The sequence below is a fragment of the Theropithecus gelada genome, chromosome 10 (genome assembly GCF_003255815.1).
Source record: "Theropithecus gelada isolate Dixy chromosome 10, Tgel_1.0, whole genome shotgun sequence".
In the NCBI taxonomy this organism is placed as follows: Eukaryota; Metazoa; Chordata; class Mammalia; order Primates; family Cercopithecidae; genus Theropithecus; species Theropithecus gelada.
This window is the reverse complement of record NC_037678.1, coordinates 70589159-70610313: the sequence shown is the minus strand read 5'-3', so window position 1 is coordinate 70610313 and position 21155 is coordinate 70589159. Positions and strand designations below refer to the sequence as shown.

Here is a 21155-nt window from a genome sequence, read left to right as displayed (position 1 = left end):
CCTTCTTTTTTTTTTTTTGAGATAGAGTCTCGCTCTGTCACCCAGGCTGGAGTGCAATGGCGCGATCTCGGCTCACTGAATCCTCCACCCCCCAGGTTCAAGCAATTCTCCTGTCTCAGCCTCCCAAGTAGCTGGGATTACAGGTGCCTGCCACCATGCCTGGCTAATTTTTTGTATTTTTAATAGAGATGGGGATTTCACCATGTTGACCAGGCTGGTCTTGAACTCCTGACCTCTGGTGACCCACCTGCCTCTGCCTCTCAAAATGCTGGGATTACAGGCAGGAGCCACTGTGCCCAGACACCCATCTCTGCTTCTATTACTGCAACTCTCGTTGGCTAGATTTGGTCACAGACCCACCTCTACAGCCAGGCATTGGAGTCAACTCTATCCCAAGCTGTAAACTGAGACTAGGGGAGGAGTAATTCCCAAAGGAAAATTGGACAACTGTTGTTAGAAGAAGGGGGAATGGATTCTATGCAGGAAAGAACTGCAGCTGCTTCTTTCAGAGAACTTCTCATCCAACATCTCGTTTCACATTTAGAGAAACTGAGGCTCAGAGACAAGTTGAGACTTGCCTATGGTCACACAATGAGCTTATGGCAGAGATGAGACCACAATCCAGGGCTTCACACCCCCAGCCCTTGCAGGCTTCTGCTTAAGCATAGAAGCTCCCAGAAAACCATCTCCAGCCCACTGCATGGATGCTCAGGCAGGCCCTGGCCTCTCCGCCTTGAGCTTGACTCCGAGAGCACAGGCCGAGTCTCTGAGGCCTCCACAGCCAGCATGGTGACCGTGGGAAGCAGCCAGGCACAAGCAAGCTGACCCCTCTCATTTCCCTCAGTGGAGGCTGAGGTGATGAGGAGCAGGTTTCAGGTCCCCAGGGTCAGCAGTGGCCTGAGGAAGTGTCTTTACCAGGGATCAGCAGTTCTGAGTGGGTGTGCCACCAGGCGGGCTACTTCTGCTCTCAGAGCCTGCTTTTGAAGCACATTAGATGAGAAATGCGTATGCAGAAGTTTTACACAGTCCTTCACATCCCTAGTCACATAGGACCTCAGGCCAAGCCTGAGAAGCAAGGCCTCCTATTTAGCAGGAAAGAAAAATAAGGCTCAGAGAGGGCAAAGGACTTGCTCAAGGTCACATCCCCAGTCGGTGGCAGAACTGCGATCCAAACTCAAGTGTTCTGACTCCCAAGTTCAGCCTTCATTCTGCTACGTTGGTGGGTCTCAAATTTTAGTGTATATACTAATTTCCTGCAGAATTGTTAGAACTACAGATTCCAGGCCCTCACTCCCAGACACTGGTTCATTCAATCCAGAGTGTGACGCAAGAATATGCAAGAATCAGTGAAGACTTTTTGAGTTCAAATGGCAGAAACCCAACTCAAGTTGGCTTAAGCAAAACTGAGAATTTATTTGCCTGTGGACTGGAAAAATCCTGAGGTATATCGGCTTCAGGCACAGCTGGAGCCAGGTGCTCAATTTATCTTCAGGAATTACTTAATCTCCATACCTCAGCTCTGTTGTCCTCTCTGGTGGCTTCACTTTAAAGCAGCTTTTACCTTGATGATGTTGAGGTGGTTTCCAAGAACTCGAGGTTCCTACATCTCAACAATCCTTGTAGAACGAGGGTGCCTTTTCCCTAATTTTTCCAGCAAAATCCCAGAGCATACTGCCTCAGTGAGGAGGACATCTATGCCTATAGCTGAACCAATATCTGTAGCCAGGGAGCCAGAGGATACAGGATTCTCTGATTGGCCAGGCCTGTGTCAAGTTGCCAATCCCTGAAGGCAAGGGTGGGATCCGCCCCACCAAACCTCATGCACTGAGTGGGAGAAGGCTGGTTCTCCAAAGGAAAATCCAGGTACTGTTGTCTGAAGAGGGACAGATGCTGAGGAGGCAGGAGCAAAAGAGGTTCTCTAGGCTTCTCGGCTAGAATGTTCACATGAATCGCCTGGGAACCTTGTTAAAATGCACATTCTGATTTGGGAAGTGGGGCCTGAGATTCTGCATTTCTTACAGCTCCCCTATGAGGTTGAGGCTGCTGGTTCTCAGGCTAGCCACACTCTGAGCACCATATTGCATTTCTAAACTCACTCAAGCCACTTTGTCACAAGGCACTCTGCAGAGAGGCCCTGGACTACATAAACCTCTTTCTTCCATCATTCTCTCCCCACCTTCACCCCATCGCCTGTTCCCAAACCCACCTGAATAATATCAGCGCCATCTGTTTGGGAACCACTCACCAACATACCATAAATTCTGCTGACAAATCACGGTTGAAGAAATTGTCCATTGTGCCCTCCAGTGACTTCTTTTTTTTTTTTTTTCTGAGACAGAGTCTTGCTTTGTTGTACAGGCTGGAGTGCAGTGGCACGATCTTGGCTCACTGCAACCTCTGCCTCCCAGGTTCAAGCGATTCTCCTGACTCAGCCTCCCGAGTAGCTGGGATTACAGGTGTGTGCCACCACACCTGGCTAATTTTTTACATTTTTGTAGAGTCAGGGTTTCACTATATTGGCCAGGCTTGTCTCAAACCCCTGACCTCAAGTGATCTGCCCACATCGGCCTCCTAAAGTGCTGGGATTACAGGCATGAGCCACCGCACCCAGCCCCAGTGACCTTCTTATGAGGAGCCACAGAACAAATTACCTTGAATTTAGTACTCAAAAAATACTTGTTTCTGTCAACAGACAAATTGTTGTGCTTCCTGAGATCTTATGGTGATGTTGTACAAGTTTCCATTTTTATCATGGCTACTAGGAAGCTCAGAGATAAATCTAGTACTCAATGGTAGTAGCAGTCCCATCCTGGGCTTCTAGTTCAATAATCTTTCCCTTCTATATGGTGTAGAGTAACCCTTTTTGAGACTTGCAGTGCTCTGTATATGGTTTAATATTATAAGCTCCCTCAAATCCTTTTTGGAAGTCAGTTCTTCTTTGGAATATTCTTGACTTTCCTCCAATCTTTATCTATTCAGATCCTCCCTGTTCTTCAAAACCCAACTCATTATCTTGCTGCTCAATTATTATTATAAACAGATTGCTTTTTATACGAACTTACTAACATACATATAGGCACATACATTCATTTTACAAGAGTGGTTTGATGTTGTACATGTTTACAGTTTGCGTTTTTCACCCAATAAGTATTTTAGCAATCTTTGCATGGCCCCTCCTATCTTTAGCACTCCCTAGTAGCTTCTTTTTCTTTCATTCTTAAAATTGTGGTAAAATACATATAACAAATTTTCTGTCGTGATCATTTGCAAATGTACACTTCAGTGGTATTCAGTCCATTCAGAATGTTGTGCAACCCTCACCATCATCCATCTCCATAACTCATTTCATCTGAAACGCTACACTCGTTGAACACTAACTCCTCATTCCCCCTTCCCCCAACCCTTGGCAACCACCATTCTACTTTCTGTATCTCCTAATAGCTTCTTAGTATGTGGCTTCGGAATGTAATTGTGTGTCCAGTCTCCCCTTCTCAACTCGGTCGTAGGAACTATGTCCTGATGCTTTTCTTTTCTTTTTTTTGTTTTTTTGTTTTTGCCCCGTCTTATGGTGCTGACAGACGCTTTTATTTCCTACTACATAAAGCATGGCACGCCAGGCATGCAGCCATTCACTCACTGTGCATGACACTCCTACTGTGTGCCAGGAGGCACTGGGCTAAGCACTGAGGAATGCAGGCGTGAGCACCAGCCTTTCCTGTACTGCAGTGATGGGAGCATTCTGTCTGTGCATGTTTGGATACGGTAGCTCTGAGCCACAGACGACTGTTGAGCACAGATGGAGTCATAGCTGAGATGTGCTCTAAGAGTAAAATCCACACTGAGATGTGAAGGCTTAGTACAAAAAAAAGAATGTAAAGTATCTCATTAATAATTTTTTATTTATTATATGTTAATAATTTTGATATATTGGGTAAAATAAATACATCTTGAAATTAATTCACTTGTTTCTTTTTACTTTTAAAAACCTGACTGTAAAAAAAATTTTTTTAAATGAAAAATAGGCCGGACGCGGTGGCTCACACCTGAAATCTCAGTACTTTGGGAGGCCGAAGTGGATGGATGACCTGAGGTCGGGAGTTCAAGACCAGCCTGACCAACATGGTGAAACCGTGTCTCTACTAAAAATACAAAAATTAGCCAGGCGTAGTGGCACATGCCTGTAATCCCAGCTACTCAGGAGGCTGAGACAGGAGAATCACTTGAACCCGGGAGGCAGAGGTTGTGGTGAGTGGAGATCGCACCACTGTACTCCAGCCTGGGTGACAAGAGCAAAACTCTGTCTCAAAAAAATAAATAAATAAATACAATTTTAAAAAATAGAAACTAAAAATAAATTTAGAAGGGAAATAAAAATAAATGATTTTTTAAAAAGGAAAAAATAAAATAAAATAAAATTTTAATTTTTAAAAATCTGGCTGTAGAAAACTTCAACTTATATTTGTGGCTCGCATGACATTTCTGGGCCTAGTGACCATGAACATGGACATTTCTGATGCCCTGTCCACGCCAAGCAGTAGACATGGTTCTCTCATTTAGGGTAACAATCACATTTTACACAAATTTGACTCCTGCCAGTGTATCACTTTTAGAAAAATCACACTTTCAGCTGGGCATGGTGGCTTATATCCCAGCACTTTGGGAGGCCAAGGTAGCAGCATCACTTGAGGTCAGGAGTTCAAGACCAACCTGAGCAACATTGTGAGACCTGCCCCCTTCTCTGCCTCCTGTCTCTACAGAAAATACATTTTAAAAGATTGACCAGGCATGGTAGTTTGTAACTGTAGTCCCAGCTACTCAGGAGGCTGAGGTGGGAGGATCACTTGATCCTGGGAGGTCAAGGTTGCAGTAAGCACCACTGCACTCCACCCTGGGTGACAGAGCGAGACTGTCTCTGAGAAAACAAATCACGCTTTATAGTGAGAAAATGGAACTCATGGGAATTCCCTATTTTAAAAAGAGCGAACTTCTCCAGTGTTGCGGTATCTAGGCTTGTGAGTCAGAGGAATTGCAAATTGTGCTTGCTTCATGCTCCGGGGCAGTGCCACATCTGCCAGTAAACAGAAATGGTGGTGGTTAATGTTTCTGCAGCGCTTACTGCATGCTGCGCACTTTGACACTCATCAACTTGCTCAATGCTCACCACCACCCTGTGAGGTAGAACCCTCGCCACCCTTTCTCAGAGATGGCCTTGGATTGTGAATGAACACAGGTCTTCCAAGACCCCTCCCTCGGGACCCTGTGACCATCTTGAATATGTACATTGATCACGTAAGTGAAGCATACGAGGTGCTCAACACGTGTGGATTGGGAATCGCAATGCTTGCAGCTGCAGATCGGTGGGTGCCCAGAGAGACAGAGTGAGCTATCCTACCTGACACAGTGCTGCTCTTCCCAGAACATCTTTATGCTGACCAAAACATACGAAATGTGAGATCCTTTTATGTCATACACGCCACACAAGATGCATGTTTAATTTCCCAGAACTCTCATGGACATTTATCTCAAAGAGAGGTGCCGGTTTCAGTTTTAAATGCATGCAAGTACATTATAAATCTGTGATTAATTGTGATAATTTTTCTTTTTCTTTTTTTTTTTTTTTTTTTGAGACGGAGTCTGGCTCTGTCGCCCAGGCTGGAGTGCAGTGGCCGGATCTCAGCTCACTGCAAGCTCCGCCTCCCGGATTTACGCCATTCTCCTGCCTTAGCCTCCCGAGCAGCTGGGACTACAGGCGTCCACCACCTCGCCCAGCTAGTTTTTTTGTACTTTTTAGTAGAGACAGGGTTTCACCATGTTAGCCAGGATGGTCTCGATCTCCTGACCTCGTGATCCGCCCGTCTCGGCCTCCCAAAGTGCTGGGATTACAGGCTTGAGCCACCGCGCCCGGCCGATAATTTTTCAAATTAATGATCCAGCACTCCAAGAGTCTGAATGTGTTCCTTACTTTATTTCCAAAAGACAAATGAAGCAAAACTGCTCAAGTCTTGAGGTGGCAAATCTTTCCCAGTTCCCACCAGAAGAGGCAAATCCTTGTAAATAAAAGGAATCTTTTTTCGTTTTTAAAAGTAACTCGTCTAAGCCTAAGAATTTGGGCGTTGTTTTTTTTTTTTTCTTAAACCACAACACATGTTTATTTTAACAAGATAAGTATAACTGAGTTCTAACTGCTTTAGAAGAAAATGGCAATTGTGCAGAGATGAGAAAAGCAAGCACTTCCTCATGTGGTTGTCACAGCCTGCCTTCTCAGCAAATGTGTGTGCACATTTTGAGAAAAGAAATGAAACGTTTATTCCACTTTTACAATTATGTTTTTACTCTACTCAGAGTAAATGTGTTTTGTTTAAGCATCCTTAAATTAATTGAATACAGCAGCAAAGTCTGCAAGCTCTACCTCCAATATGTTCCCCAAACCTGTCCAATGCTTAACTCCTCTCTGCCCTCACCCTGCCCTGGGCCACCATCATCTCATACCTGAACATTTAGGCAGATTTCTCACAGGGTTCCCTGCCCTACTCCCTACTGTCCACACCTCACTTAGCCACTGGTGGGATTATTTAAAGTGCAAATTGAATTCCATCATTCTCCTGTCAGAAACTTTCCATCATCCTTAGAATAAAATCCAAAGTCCTCACTGGCCCTCCAGGGTGTGGTGGCCTCATCACAACCACCCTCTCCCGTGCCCATGTGCTTCAGCCACACTCTCCTGCTTTCAGTGCCTCCAGCTTCTCTCCAAGCACGTGCCAGCCTCAGGGCCTTTGCATTTGCTGTTCCCTCTGCCTGGAACACTTTTCCCTCAGAGTGTCCCCTGACTGGCTCCTTCGTGTCATTTAGACCGCAGGTTCTGTATCCCCTCCTCTGAGAGGTCTTCCCCAAATGCCAAATGCCCTGCCTAAAAGGGCCCGACTTGTTGTTTCCCGTAGCACCCTCTCTTATTGTCCTCACACTTTTCACTAACTCAATTTGTCCTGTTATTTGTCCTGTTGTTTATTTGTTGGCCTGTTTATTGTCTCTGTCTCCCATTCGGCTACAGTTGAATTCCTGAGGGCATGAATTTGCTTCCCTTTTTCACAGTTTAGAAAAGTGCTCAGTAAATGTTGGCTGTGTAAATGGATGAATGAATTACCAAATAACTCAGAGAGAAACAGACAGAAAGAGAGGAGGAAGAGGAAGAGGAAGAAGAAGAAGAAGGAGAAGAGAGAGAGGAGGAGGAGGGAGGAGGCGGGAAGGAGAGGAAGGGGAGGAGGAAGAAAGGAAGGAAGGAAGGAAGGGAGGGAGGGAGGGAGGGAGGGAGGGAGGGAGGGAGGGAAGGAGTTATAAGCCATTTACAAAATGATACCAGGAATACAGTGCCTTGACAAACTAGATTGTTTGAGCCATGTTATGTGACCTCATCTTGTTATTTAATATAAAAATGGCAATTTATCATCAGATAACACTGTAGTTTTTCTGTAGTGTTTGCTCTGAGCCTGACACTGCACTGAGTATTTCCCCACCATAGGTCTTATTATTGTCCCCATTTTGCCGATGAAGACCCAAGAGGTGGGTAGGGGGCAGGAAAGTGGTCAGTGAGGTGCTGGTGGGGTGGAGGGGCCAAGGATCAGCTGAGGCTTTCTGACCTGAGAGCCGGCAGTGCCCACCACCTGCTGTGCCCCCCAACAGCTCGACCTGTTACATTTCTGTTATCCTCATGCCATCCTCTGAATAAACACCCATCATGCTGGTCCCTGGTACCCATGACAATGACAGCTTGTCAGCCCTAGGCCAGTGCTATGGCACATGGACATGGGGAAGCCCAGAGGTGGCAAGGATGGAGTGGGTTCTGTGTGGGGATGATGAGGGTGCTTGGAGCTAGAAGGGGAGTTAAGACTGGGAAGGCCAGTGGGAGCCAGTCCGGGGGTAGGAGACCTGGAATGCCAGCATCAGAAGACTTCCCCGCATGAGGCTCTTGGTAACCGGGGCTCACCTCCCTTCTGTCTGCTGCAGGATGGGGTGCATGAAGTCCAAGTTCCTCCAGGCTGGAGGCAATACATTCTCAAAAACTGAAACCAGCGCCAACCCACACTGCCCTGTGTATGTGCCGGATCCCACATCCACCATCAAGCCGGTGAGTAGGGGAGGTCCCAGTTTCCCTGTGGGCTGCCGGATGCTGCCCCAACATTGCCCTAACAGCCTCCTGTCTTCCCAAGGCTGGGCAGGGTGAGCTTGGAGTGAAAGGGAGTTGACTGGCCACCAACAGTGACCCGACTCGACTCTCCGGGATGCAGTGCCAGCATGCATAGGGACAAGGAAGTCACCTCTCTTTTCCTGCAGCCCAGGTTTGACCCGTCAGCCTGGGCTCCACCAAACAGGTTGAGTGAGCATCTCAGGCCTTGGGCCTGGGCAGAAGCAAAAGCAGTGCTGAGAATAATGAGTGACTAGTCATGATAGCAGCTGAAGTGACCACGTAATGGTAGTATCAGCAGCACTGCAAAAATACAGTAACAATTGTCATAGTAATAGTACCAACCATAATTGCATGAGTATAAGACCAAGAGTAGCAGCAGGAACAACAGCAAGAGTTGTAAAAAGAGAAGCAGTCATGCTAGGAGAGGTATTTACCAACTTCTTTTATGTTTATGCAGAGCTGACTATGAACCAAGCACTGTTCTAAGCCTTTACGGTTATTAGCACCCTAATCCGCACAATAATCCTACTGTGTGACACACAAATACATTCTTCTCAGAAATGAAACCACAGACCAGGCGCAGTGGCTCACACCTGTACTCCCAGCATTTTGGGAGGCTGAGGCGGGAGGACTGCTTGAGCTCAGGAGTTCGAGACTGCATGAGTTATGATCACACTACTGCACTCCAACCTGCACAATACAGGGAGACTCTGTCTCTTTAAAAAAAAAAAAAAAAGAAGTTGCTTAGAACACCACAGTTTAGGTGTCATTTCCCCTTTGCATGGACATTTAGATTGTTTCACATACATAATGGAGCCTTTATTTATGGACTATAAATCATTGGTGGGCCTATGATTTCTTCAAATGTAGTCAGAAAACACTGATCCGGAACAACCCCCTCACTGTGTTTTGAGGGGAGGGGTCAAGCAGCATCCCCCAGTGTGTCCAAGACGGAAGGCCAAGGCCATAATTCAAGAAACCTGGATCCTGGCTGGGCACGGTGGCTCTCCCAGCACTTTGGGAGGCCGAGGCGGGCAGATCACCTGAGGTCAGGAGTTCGAGACCAGCCTGGCCAACATGGTGAAACCCCGTCTCTACTAAAAATACAAAAAATTAGCTGGGCATGGTGGCGTGCGCCTGTAATTCCAGCTACTCGGGAGGCTGAGGCAGGAGAATCACTTGAACCCGGGAGGTAGAGGTTTCAGTGAGCTGAGATCACTCCACTGCACTCCAGCCTGGGTGACAGAGTGAGACTCCATCTCAAACAACAACAAAAACAAAAAACAAAAAACCTGGATCATTTTGTTTGCTGGCTCTGCCCCTAATGTGCTGTGTGGTGCCAGGCATGTCCCCTGCCCTATGTGGGCCTCCTCCCATGACATACAGGACTAGGGTAAGATGCTCTTGGGTATCCTCAACACAGACCTTCCGTGGGTCCCCACACATTGGTCAGATTCATACCCTTCTCCCATTTCTTCCCCACAGGGGCCTAATAGCAACAACAGGAACACACCAGGAATTGGGGAGGGTAAGTATCTCCGAGCAGATGCAGTGGAGTCACGTGTCCTGCAGAGGATTCCACTAGGCTCACTCAGCTTGAGGCAAAAATCCCAAACAGTCAAACCCCCGTCGAGAATCCCCGAAATTTCCTCTGAAGTACTTTGCACAGGCTATTGTGTTTCTAGAACGCTGTTTAGTAACATGAACAAAACATATTTAGCTTTAAACTTGAGAATCACACCCAGCATGGTGAGATGCCTACTTATACTAGGAGCCACATATTGATGGGTGCGGAGCTGTGCCAGGTGCCAGGCGAGGGTCACTCAGGGCTGTGGATGCACTTAGACGAAACCTCACCCTCCGTGTGTCTCCCTTTCCAACAGGCTCTGAGGACATCATCGTGGTTGCCCTGTATGATTATGAGGCCATTCACCACGAAGACCTCAGCTTCCAGAAGGGGGACCAGATGGTCGTCCTAGAGGAGTGAGTCCCCATCCCACTCCCCCTAAGACAGACCTGCCTCCTCTACTCAACTATGTGCTCTTTTGTGCTTCCATAAAGAACCTGATAGATGGGCTATCTTATCCTGGGTACAAATGTCTAAAGAGAAGCTAATCACAACAGTGGAGGAAGGGTTTGCTCTCAACCTGGATGAAGGGGATTGTGCACTTACTAAGAGTGCACGTCCAGCCTGGGATGAACAGGTGAAGCTTTCTCAGGGAAGCCTTCCTAGGGCTCCTGTGATTAAGCCAACGGTTTTTACCTGTGGACCAGGCCCCATCAAGGTGACCTTACATTCGGAAATCCTTGGATCTCTGAGTTTTCCACCTCCGATCTCCTACAGCCTTCACCATCGTGGGTATAGTGTCCAGGATGTGCTGAATCCCGAGAATGGGAGAGGTCATGCCTGGTTGGACCCCCAAGCCCACTCTCCCCTATTATCAGCCCCAGCTGAACCATTCTGAGTCTCCATGGGCGCAGGACCCTGCCATGGGTATAGCTAATAAGACCAAAGTTACAAGTCCAGGGAAGAGGAGTGGAGCCAGAGACCCAGGGCTCTGGGCTGTGGACAGGGTGATTCCAGACCCTCAGATGCACAACAGGAACTGTCGTAAGGATCCCTACCCTAATCATGGGCACATGCTGGGGGGCTGACATAGTCACAGCCCTGTCCCTTACCCTACTGGCTTTCCGGAGGCAGGGGATTTTCTAGGTCAATGCTGGGGAGCTTGAGGAGACTGGACAATGATCCTTCTGCCCCTAACACCTTTACTCCCTCCTGTCCCTCAGATCTGGGGAGTGGTGGAAGGCTCGATCCCTGGCCACCCGGAAGGAGGGCTACATCCCAAGCAATTATGTCGCCCGCGTTGACTCTCTGGAGACAGAGGAGTAAGTATCCTATTTCCTACCTTCCAGAAAGAGTCAAGCAAAGTCAGCCTTGTTTGCAACTCAGGACCTCTGCACACACTGTACCACTGCCTGGCACATAGTCTTCCCAGGACTCTGGGTTTGACTGGCTCCTTCTCTTCCTTCAGGTTTCATCCTTCCAGTCAGGAAAGAGAGGCTAAAGTGGGTCCCCACTGTGACTCTGTCTTGTGGAAACCTGTTTTATTCCCTTCTCAACATGTTTTACTAGCAAAATGACCTTGTTTCTTTGGTTGGTTACACGTGCATTCTCTGCCTGCCCTGCAAGGAAGAGAGCTGGTGAGAGCGGGGACTTTGTCTGCTGCTGCCTCCTCGGCACAGGCTGGCATGCAGTCAGTGCTCAATAAATATTGTTGAATGAAGCATATGGTCTTGCCAAGAAGGGTCTCTGGAGAGGTGAGACAGCTCACACCTGGCCAGTCATCCCTCATTTGTTGTTTTGTTTTGTTTTGAGACAGGGTCTCACTCTGTTGCCCAGGCTGGAATGCAGTAGCACCATCACAGCTCACGGCAACCTCAGCCTCCCCAGGCTCAGGTGATCCTCCCACCTCAGCCTCCCCAGTAGCTGGGACTACAAGTGTGCATCACCATGCCCAGCTAATTTTTTAGTCTCCCTATGTTGCCCAGGCTGGTCTCAAACTCCCTGGCTCAAGTGATCCTCTCGCCTCAGCCTCCCAAAGTGCTGGGATCATAGGCCTGAACCACTGCACCTGGACCATCCCTCATTTGATTCATTCGAAAAACACATGCCCATGACTCTTCAAGCCCTGTGCCAGGCTAAGGGCTGTGGAAACAAATAAGATATCTCCCTACCCTCAAGGAGCTCCCCGTAACCCATCGTTCTTGGCTGTGGGTTCTTCTCGTGTCTAGTTTGACTCTAAAAATATACTTCAATCATCCATCCATCCACCCATCCATCCATCCATCCATTCATCCATCCATCCATCCATCATCCAACAGATACCTGTTGATTCCCTATTCCAGGGATACAAGATGACTCAGATGGGGCTCCCCACTGGAGATGTTCTCTGTATGGTGGATGAGGTTGATGATTAAAAAGATGACTACACTGAGGGGTAGCAGTACATCCCATTAAAAATCAGCCAATCAAAAGTTGACAAATGACAGTTCCCATTATTTTGTCTCTTCTGCCTCCTCTTTCTAGCTGGATGGTACTATGGGTTTGGGATGCTTGCCTGTTAAAAATGAAAACGTCTGGGCTTTTCCCACTCTAAAGCCACCCCCTTCTGGTTGGGCATGGTGGCTCTCACCTGTAATCCCAGCACTTCGGGAGGCCAAGGCACACAGATCACCTGAGGTCAGGAGTTTGAGACCAGCCTGACCAACATGGTGTAACCCCATCTCTACTAAAAATACAAAAAAAGTAGCTGGGTGTGGTGGTGCACACCTGTAGTCCCAGCTACTCAGGAGGCTGAGGCAGGAGAAGCACTTGAACCCGGGAGGCAGAGGTTGCAGTGAGCCGAAATATCACGCCACTGCACTCCAGCCTGGGGGACAAGAGCGATATTCTGTCAAAAGAAAAAAAAATAATAATAATGCCATCCCTTCTTAGTGATCATGGAATTGGGGGCTCTGAGCTGCTTCTCTCTCCTTCTTCCAGGCTTTGCCCTGGGTCATCCCCTTCTGTTTCTCCACTCCAGGGTCTGAACACTTACAGAATGCCTGGGTCACCTCATGTGGTCCTTGCAGCAACCTTGGAGGAGGCATGGCTGGTATTATTTCTCAAAGGCAACATAATTGCTAAGTGGAAAATGCAGAGTGTAGACAACATGAATGGGGGGTTATCATTTGCAAACAAAGGCAAAATAACCTAGGTGGGGGGTTCTCAGACACGAGCAGCATCAGCATCGCCCGGATTGCTGGCTAACAAGTGCTTTCCGGGGCCCCACTGTCAGATTCCGAATGTGCATTTCTAACAGGTTCTTGGGTGAGGTAGCTGCTGCTGCTGCTGCTCCCGGGACCCAGCTTGGGAACCACTGATCTAAATACACATATCTGGCCAGGCGCGGAGGCTCACACCTGTAATCCCAGCACTTTGGGAGGCCGAGGCAGGCAGATCACTTGAGGTCAGGAGTTCGAGAACAGCCTGGCCAACATGGTGAAACCCTGCCTCTACTAAAAGTACAAAAATTAGCCAGGTGTGATGGCGGGTGCCTGTAATCCCAGCTACTCGGAGGCTGAGGCACGAGATTCGCTTGATCTGGGAGGCAGAGGATGCAGTGAGCCGCGATCACACCAATGCACTCCAGCCTGGATGACACAGCGAGACTCTATCTCAAAAAATAATAATAAAAATTAAAAATGAATATGTGTATCTGTCTCCAGGGCACTCAGGGGTCCTTGTGTCTGAATCAAGAAACTGCTAACAGAGGTTGCCTCTGGGGAGCACAACTGGGACCTTGGGAATCAGGGCGGGATGGAATCTTAGTTTCTCTCATTCCCCCTTGAAATAGGCAATACTTTCAAATATTTCAAAATGCAAATGTGGGGAAGCATGCAGAAGACAGAGTGAAAAGTCTTCTTCCCACCCTGTCCCCAACCCTTCCCCAGAAGCAACCAGTTTCTCGTGAGTCCTCCCAGATGCTTCTTCCTTATATAAGAACAGACATCTCTTCCCACTTGTCTCACACAAGTGGTAGATAGCACACACACTGTTCCATACCTCTCGTTCAGATCTTCCATGCAGCACCTCGTTCCTTTTTTTTTTTTAGAAGGAGTTTCACTGTGTCGCCCAGGCTGGAGTGCAATGGTGCGATCTCGGCTCACTGCAACCTCTGTCTACCGGGTTCAAGCGATTCTCCTGCCTCAGCCTCCCAAGTAGCTGGGATTACAGGCATGCACCACCATGCCTGGCTAATTTTTAATAGAGACAGGGTTTCTCCATGTTGGTCAGGCTGGTCTCGAACTCCAGATCTCAGGGGACCCGCCTGCCTCGGCCTACCAAAGTGCTGGGATTATAGGCGTGAGTCACTGCTCCCGGACACCTCCTTCCTTTTTATACCACAGGGGGTCTGTCCCGTAGATGTCCTACCGTCCATTTAACCTCTGCCCCATACAGTGGTCTCTTAAGTTGTTTCCAGGCATGTACTGCAGCGAATCTCCTGGTGTATATGTCAGTTCTCCCTTGTGCAAGATACATGGGATAACTTCCTAGGAGCAGAATTGTCAGGGAGACAGTTCTTACTTTTACATTGTTGAATATTTTACCATGGCACAAGTCACTTTACAACATGAAAGCAAAGAAGGTAGATGGGCAACATAGCATGGTGATTAAGATCTCGGGTTCTGGAGTTAGACTGCCTAGCTTCAAATCCTGCCTCTGCAACTTCCCAGCTGTGTGACTCTAGGCAAATTACTTGCCCTCTCTGTTCCTCAATTTCATCATCCATAAAATGGGGCCGGGAGCAGTGGCTCACACGTGTAATCCCATCACTTTGGGAGGCCGAGGTGGGTGGATCACCTGAGGTCAGTAGTTCGAGACCAGCCTGGCCAACATGGTGAAACCCCGTCTCTACTAAAATTACAAAAAGTAGCTGGGTGTAGTGGTGCATGCCTGTAATCCCAGCTACTTGGGAGGCTGAGGCAAAAGAATCGCTTGAACCCAAGAAGCAGAGGTTGCAGTGAGCCGAGATCATGCCACCGCACTCCAGCCTGGGTGACAGAGCAAGATTCGGTCTCAAAAAAAAGGAATGATACAGGTGACAACTCCATAGAGCTGTTGGGTAGACCGCAAGATAGATGTTAACTTTCTCCCCAGTTGATAACAGAGGAACCAAAGGCCCAAAGAGGAAGGGAATTTGCTCAAAGTCAGACTGCAGGTTTGTGGCAGGGCCAAGGTGGGCTGAGGTCAGTCAGGTCTGCAGCTTTTTTCCTACTCTCCTCACCCTAGTGAAGGTGAGAATGGATTCAGCTGCTGCTGCTTGAACTTTTCCACCCAAATATCTCCAATACTCAGGAAGAATGAAGAAAAGATCCCAGGATATGATCCTAAGTATAAAATTCTTTCCAATCTCACGTTGTAGCTTAGAAGTTCATGCCAACTTTACATTCAACTCTGTATATGCAGAGGAGGATTGGTTGTAAAGCTAACAAAACTCAGGCCCTTCACAGGTTTCCAAGGTCCCAAGAAGGATCTTGTATGCTTGTGAAATCTGCAAAAGTAAGACTTCGACCACAGTTGGTTAAGACTGCTGTCTGTTTCCACTCTGTCTTCCTGTCCCTCACAGCAAGCGGCACTGGAATGACCCGTCAGCTTTTTGCACTTGGAATGCTGTATTATTTTTCTTAAAGGAAGCTCCCCCGCTCCAAATTGCATAGGCTTCAGTCTCAGCAAACAGGATTCACCTTGGTAAAATGTCTATTTGGATATCAAAAGAATGGCTCCTTTCCCCTCTCTCCCCAAAAAAATCCTTGAGTAAAACTGATGCTGCAGGAAGCCAGACCCTCTGTATCCTGACATCCCCCTGGGACTTGCATGGCCACAGGCACCCTGTGTAGGCAGGACAGGACTGCATGACCCCGGGTTCACATTTGTCCCCTCCCTTTTCCATCAGGTGGTTCTTCAAGGGCATCAGCCGGAAGGACGCAGAGCGCCAACTCCTGGCTCCCGGCAACATGCTGGGCTCCTTCATGATCCGGGATAGCGAGACCACTAAAGGTGACACCAGCCCTCCCTATACTGTCCTCCCTGCAGAGGTGCCCCAGGTGGGACTGGCCACCACCTTTCCCTTGGAAAATGCCTTAGCAAAGGCTGAAAAACCCAACCAGGTGCTGTGGCTGCCAGGTTTCTCCTGCTCTTGACCACCTGAGCCAGGGAGGGTTGAGGCTCTGTGCCTGGCTTGGCCCTTCTAATTCCCCACAGCTGCCAGTTTAGGTCAGTGGCACTAGTGCCATGTGGCTTAGGCCCTGAAAACAAAGTAACATCCAGCTGAAGCTTGATCTTCACTAACTTGGTTTTTCATTTGTTTTGGGTTTTGTTTTGTTTTGTTTTTTGAGACAGAGTCTCGCTCTGTTGCCAGGCCGGAGTGCAGTGACGGGATCTCGGCTCACTGCAACCTCCGCCTCCCGGGTTTGAGCGATTCTCCTGCCTCAGCCTCCCAAGTAGCTGGGATTACAAGCACTTGCCACCACGCCCAGTTAATTTTTGTATTTTTAGTAGAGACGGGGTTTCACCATGTTGGCCAGGATAGTCTTGATCTCCTGACCTTGTGATCCACCCCCTCACCCTCCCAAAGTGCTGGGATCACAGGTGTGAGCCACTGCGCCCAGCCTGTTTTGTTCTGTTTGAGACAGAGTCTCACTCAGTTGCCCAGGCTGGGATGCAGTGGCACAATCTCACCTCACTGCAACTTCTGCCTCCTGGGCTCAAATGATCTCCCATCTCAGTCTCCCGAGTAGCTGGGACTTCAGGTAGGTGCCACCACACTGGCTAATCTTTTCTTTCTGTCTTTCTATCTGTCTGTCTGTCTTTCTTTTTAGTAGGGATGGGGTTTTGCCATGTTGCCTAGGCTGGTCTCGAACTTCTGGACTCAAGCAATCTGCCTACCTCAGCCTTCCAAAGTGTCAGGATTACAAAGTATCAGGATTGTTTTTTGTTTTGTTTTGTTTTGTTTAATATCCATAAGAGACCAAGTAGGGGAGGCCAAGGCAGGAGGATTACTTAAGCCCAAAAGTTTGAGACCAGCCTGGGCAACATAATGAGACCCCATCTCTACGAAAAATTTGAAAAATTAGCCAAGCGTGGTGGCGCACATCTGTACTCCCCAGTACTCGCAAGGGTGAGGTCAGATGATCTCTCGAGTCCAGGAGTTCAAGGCTGCAGTGAGCCATAATGGAGCCGCTGGACTCCAGCCTGGGCAGCACAGCAAGACCCCATCTCTAAAAAAATAAAATAAAATACCTATTACAGTATATCTTATCCACAAGCCTCTTTCCTCCTTTCCTTCCTCTGTAAGGAAATGAGGTAGGATGAGGTCACCAGAAGAGAATCAAGCCAGCCTTCTCTGGGACTCTGCTGAAAATGCTCCTTGGAAGCTTTTGGAAGTTTTAATGTCAGGTGACCAGCTTCCTGGAATTTCTGTGCTGCAAGGGTGGATTCATGCTGGTTGGGTGCATGGATGGCAAGAACAGGCCTGGAAAACATCGCGTAGCTCAAACTGGCATCGATTGAGGCTCATTGCCTCAAAGCAATGAACATCAGTAGGATTCTTGTGATTTCAGATTTCATGCGCTAAGTCCACCTTTACTATTTAGGTTCACAACTGCTTGACTCAAATAAGCCAAGTACATTGTATAAAATGTGACCTCACAGTACCCTGAAGCAAACAGATTTGGGGACACTAATTAAAGGCGTGTTCCTCGTGTGGCCTTCTACCTGACCCTCAGCTATCTGAACTGGCGACGCTTTCATGTGGCTAGGATAACGCTACCCACAGTCAGTGTGGCAGCTCAGTAAATGCTAGGGCTTTGCCTCCTCCCACCCAGCGAGCCCTGTTCAAGCTCCCAGGGGGAAAAAAAAGGAGACAAAAAGACAAAGCTGTGCACAGCCCAGCGCTTCTCCTCTCTAGCTGTGCCCAGGACAGCTTTTGGCTTGGGCTGGTCCATTCTGCAGACAAGGGCAGAGAAATCAAAGAAACCATCACAGATCTGTGGGGCAGGAAAATGAGCCTGGTCCAGCTTTCACAGCCCTCTGAGATGGGACATGGTGGGAAGTGTAGCCTATTTAATAACAGTTGCAGCATGAGGCCCCTGAATCCCACCCTGCTGCTTCCTGGATCCTGCCACGCCCCATCCAGCGGCAACCAAGCCAGTCTCACCCACAATTGGGACAGAGTGGCTAAGAGCAGCTCTGGAGCCAGCTGCCTGGATTTGAATCCCAGCTGTGCCACTTACTAGCTGTGTGACTGTGGGTGAGTTACTTCACCTCTCTGGGCTTCAGTTTCCTCATCTATAAATGAGGATGATGATATTATAAAACCCCTACTCCAGGAAGTTATTCATTCATTAAATAAATAATATAATTTATATAGTTATAATTCATTATAATGAATATTATTCTTATTCATTCATTGTTCATTTACACAGAGTGCTTTGAACTTGCCTGGCATGTATGGTAAACTATTATTCATTCAACAGTATAAACTGGCCAGGTGAGGTGGCTCAAGCCTGTAATCCCAGCACTTTTGGAGGCTGTGGCAGGTGGATCACCTGAGCTCAGGAGCTGGCGACCAGCCTGGCCAATGTGGCGAAACCCCATCTCTACTAAAAATGCAAAAATTAGCTGGGCATGGTGGCACATGCTTGTAATGCCAGCTACTCAGGAGGCTGAGGTAGGAGAATCACTTGAACCTGGGAGGCAGAGGTTGCAGTGAGCCAAGATTGCACCACTGCACTCCAGCCCAGGTGACAGAGTGAGACTCCAACGCAAAAAAAAAAAAAAAAAAAAAAAAAAAAAAAGTTTAAACTTCCCCAAATCCTATGACATTGTGCTATTATCATGGTAGAGAAAACTGAGACATAAGGACTAATAACTTGCCCAAGGGCACTCAGCTGACAAATGGCAAAACGGTGGTCATGATCTGAAAGACTTATGTGTTTCTGCCCTATGTGATAATATAGGGTGGTGCAAAAGTAATTTCAGTTTTTTCCACTACTTTCGATGGCAAAAACTGCAATTACTTTTGCACTAGCCTAATATGTATGTTAGGTTCCCATTGCTGCTGTAACAAATTAATACAAACTTACTGGCTTAAAACAACATCCGTCTATTCTCTAACAGTTCTGGGGATCAGTAGTCTGACCTCACTGGGCTCAAAATGTCAGCAGGGCTGGTTCCTTCTGGGGGCTTCAGGGGAGAATTCATTTTCTTGCCTTTTTTAGCTTCCAGAGACTACAGCATTCCTTGGCTCATGGCCCCTTCCTGACATCTGTCCAAGCTCTTGTTTCCATCTTCACCTCTTCCACTTTGACCTTCCTACCTCTCTCTAACAAGGACCCAAGTGATTACACTGGGGCTACCTGGATCATCTGGAATAATCCCTCCATCTCCATATCCTTAACTTAATCACATATCTAAAGTCCCTTTTACCATGTAAGGTAACATATTCCCAGGTTCCAGGGTTTAGGGCATGAGCGTCTCGAGGGACCATTATTGAGCCTACCACAGCGTGTTCATATTTCAATAACTGAACTGGATTTCTGGATTTTTTCCAGAAAAGTCATAGCCTGAGTTCTTATGAAAAAGTAAAAAGTACAGTATGGTTTCTTGGTTTTTTGTAGGGTAGATGATAGAAAGATGGATCAATAGATCAGAAATAATGAAGATGATGATGATGATAGCCAACATTTGCAGAGTGTTCAGTTTCCAAGTAGTTTACAGGGGTTACTTCTTTTAGCCACCAGGCAATAGGATCAGGTAGGGAGGCATGAAAACTATTCCCATTTTACAGATGAGGAAAATGAGGCATAGAGAGGTGACATAGTCACGTGGCCAAGGTCTCACGGGGGTGTTGAGAGCCCAGGATGCCTGACTCCCACAGCCCACTCAGACCCTCGTGCACTTCTGCCGAGGTGCGAGCGGTAGCCTTATGGGGTGTGAGAGTGCTAATGCAAGGTGGCAGGCCTCCAAGATGCCATTCTGAGGGGTTTCTCTTTGGTCAATTCAGGAAGCTACTCTTTGTCCGTGCGAGACTACGACCCTCGGCAGGGAGATACTGTGAAACATTACAAAATCCGGACCCTGGACAACGGGGGCTTCTACATATCCCCCCGAAGCACCTTCAGCACCCTGCAGGAGCTGGTGGACCACTACAAGAGTGAGTCCCACCCCGGGGGCGGGGGGCGGTGGCATCCCCACCACAATGGTCCTGGAGACTCCTAATCGTGGATGCACTGCAGCCCCTGAGACCTGCTGTGTTCTTCCTGGCCATCCCCAGACAGATGCTTTGGGTGCTTCTGAAGGCTTAGGACTGTTGAGCAGGAGGGTGGGGTGACCAGGATGTAGAGGTGGCACCCCGTCACACTCTGCTTGCTTGGGAATGTCTCTGATGGTGGCCACCAGGTGATACAGTGGACCAGGCAGGGCGGCCTCCGAGGAGCAACCTCTGGCTGGCTGGTTCGGTGCTTGTTGCTCTCAATTGACCAGGGACTCTGTTCCAGAGGGGAGCGATGGGCTCTGCCAGAAACTGTCGGTGCCCTGCATGTCTTCCAAGCCCCAGAAGCCTTGGGAGAAAGATGCCTGGGAGATCCCTCGGGAATCCCTCAAGCTGGAGAAGAAACTTGGAGCTGGGCAGTTTGGGGAAGTCTGGATGGGTAAGGACCCAGGGCCAGAGCCCACAGGGCCAGAGGGTGGAGGGGAGAGGGAGGTTGCTTGCTTCTAGGAACACCTTATGGCAAAGTGGGAATGCAGCAGAAGTGGAGATTTAAATAATAGCCATAAAGAAGCAGTTCTCTGATAGCAAACCAAATTGTCTTGCTGTGCAAACACTGATTTGCCTTTGAGACCAGTCCTGTAGGGATCAGAAACTTCCTTCTGGGAAGCAGGTGTCACGGATGAGGAATCCCTCCCTCATACAGAGTGGGGACTGCCTAATAGTTTAGGAATGAGATAACCAGAGACCTTTTCAGATGATGAAAATTAAGAATGGGGAAATGCAGCTTGCAGATTTCCAGGCAACTGATGAACAGGTTATTCTGAGCACCTACTGTGTGCCCAGCACTGTTAGGGTCTTGTGGGAAAATCAGAAAAGCACATCTTACAACTGCTGATTTTCCCCAAGGACTTAAAAACAACATTGCCTGCTTTGCAGGGGTGTGGGGTAGATGCAGTGCCCAGCCCAGTGTGGGGACCCTGCTGTGTTAATACTCCACTATGTTCCAGATGGGAGCGAAGACAATTTACAGGGATGCAAACAACTCAGCCAGATAAAATAAGTTTAAAATCCATGTATTTTGGCTATATTTATTGAGATTCTGCTGCATGCAAGGCCGGGCATGGTGGCTTACACCTGTAATCCCAGCACTTTGGGAG

The 21155-nt window shown here is 48.1% G+C and overlaps 1 protein-coding gene across 1 annotated transcript in view; it reads left to right on the top strand.

Annotated features, from left to right (window-relative positions):
- HCK (HCK proto-oncogene, Src family tyrosine kinase) overlaps nt 1-21155 on the top strand; it is a 49442-nt gene that overhangs the window by 11723 nt on the left and 16564 nt on the right. Inside the window, exons 2-8 of the mRNA XM_025399175.1 lie at nt 8002-8122; nt 9668-9710; nt 10066-10165; nt 10973-11071; nt 15682-15785; nt 19792-19941; nt 20285-20437. Coding sequence (XP_025254960.1) covers nt 8003-8122; nt 9668-9710; nt 10066-10165; nt 10973-11071; nt 15682-15785; nt 19792-19941; nt 20285-20437 — 769 coding nt within the window. The 5' untranslated portion in view covers nt 8002. The remainder of the gene's footprint in view (nt 1-8001; nt 8123-9667; nt 9711-10065; nt 10166-10972; nt 11072-15681; nt 15786-19791; nt 19942-20284; nt 20438-21155) is intronic.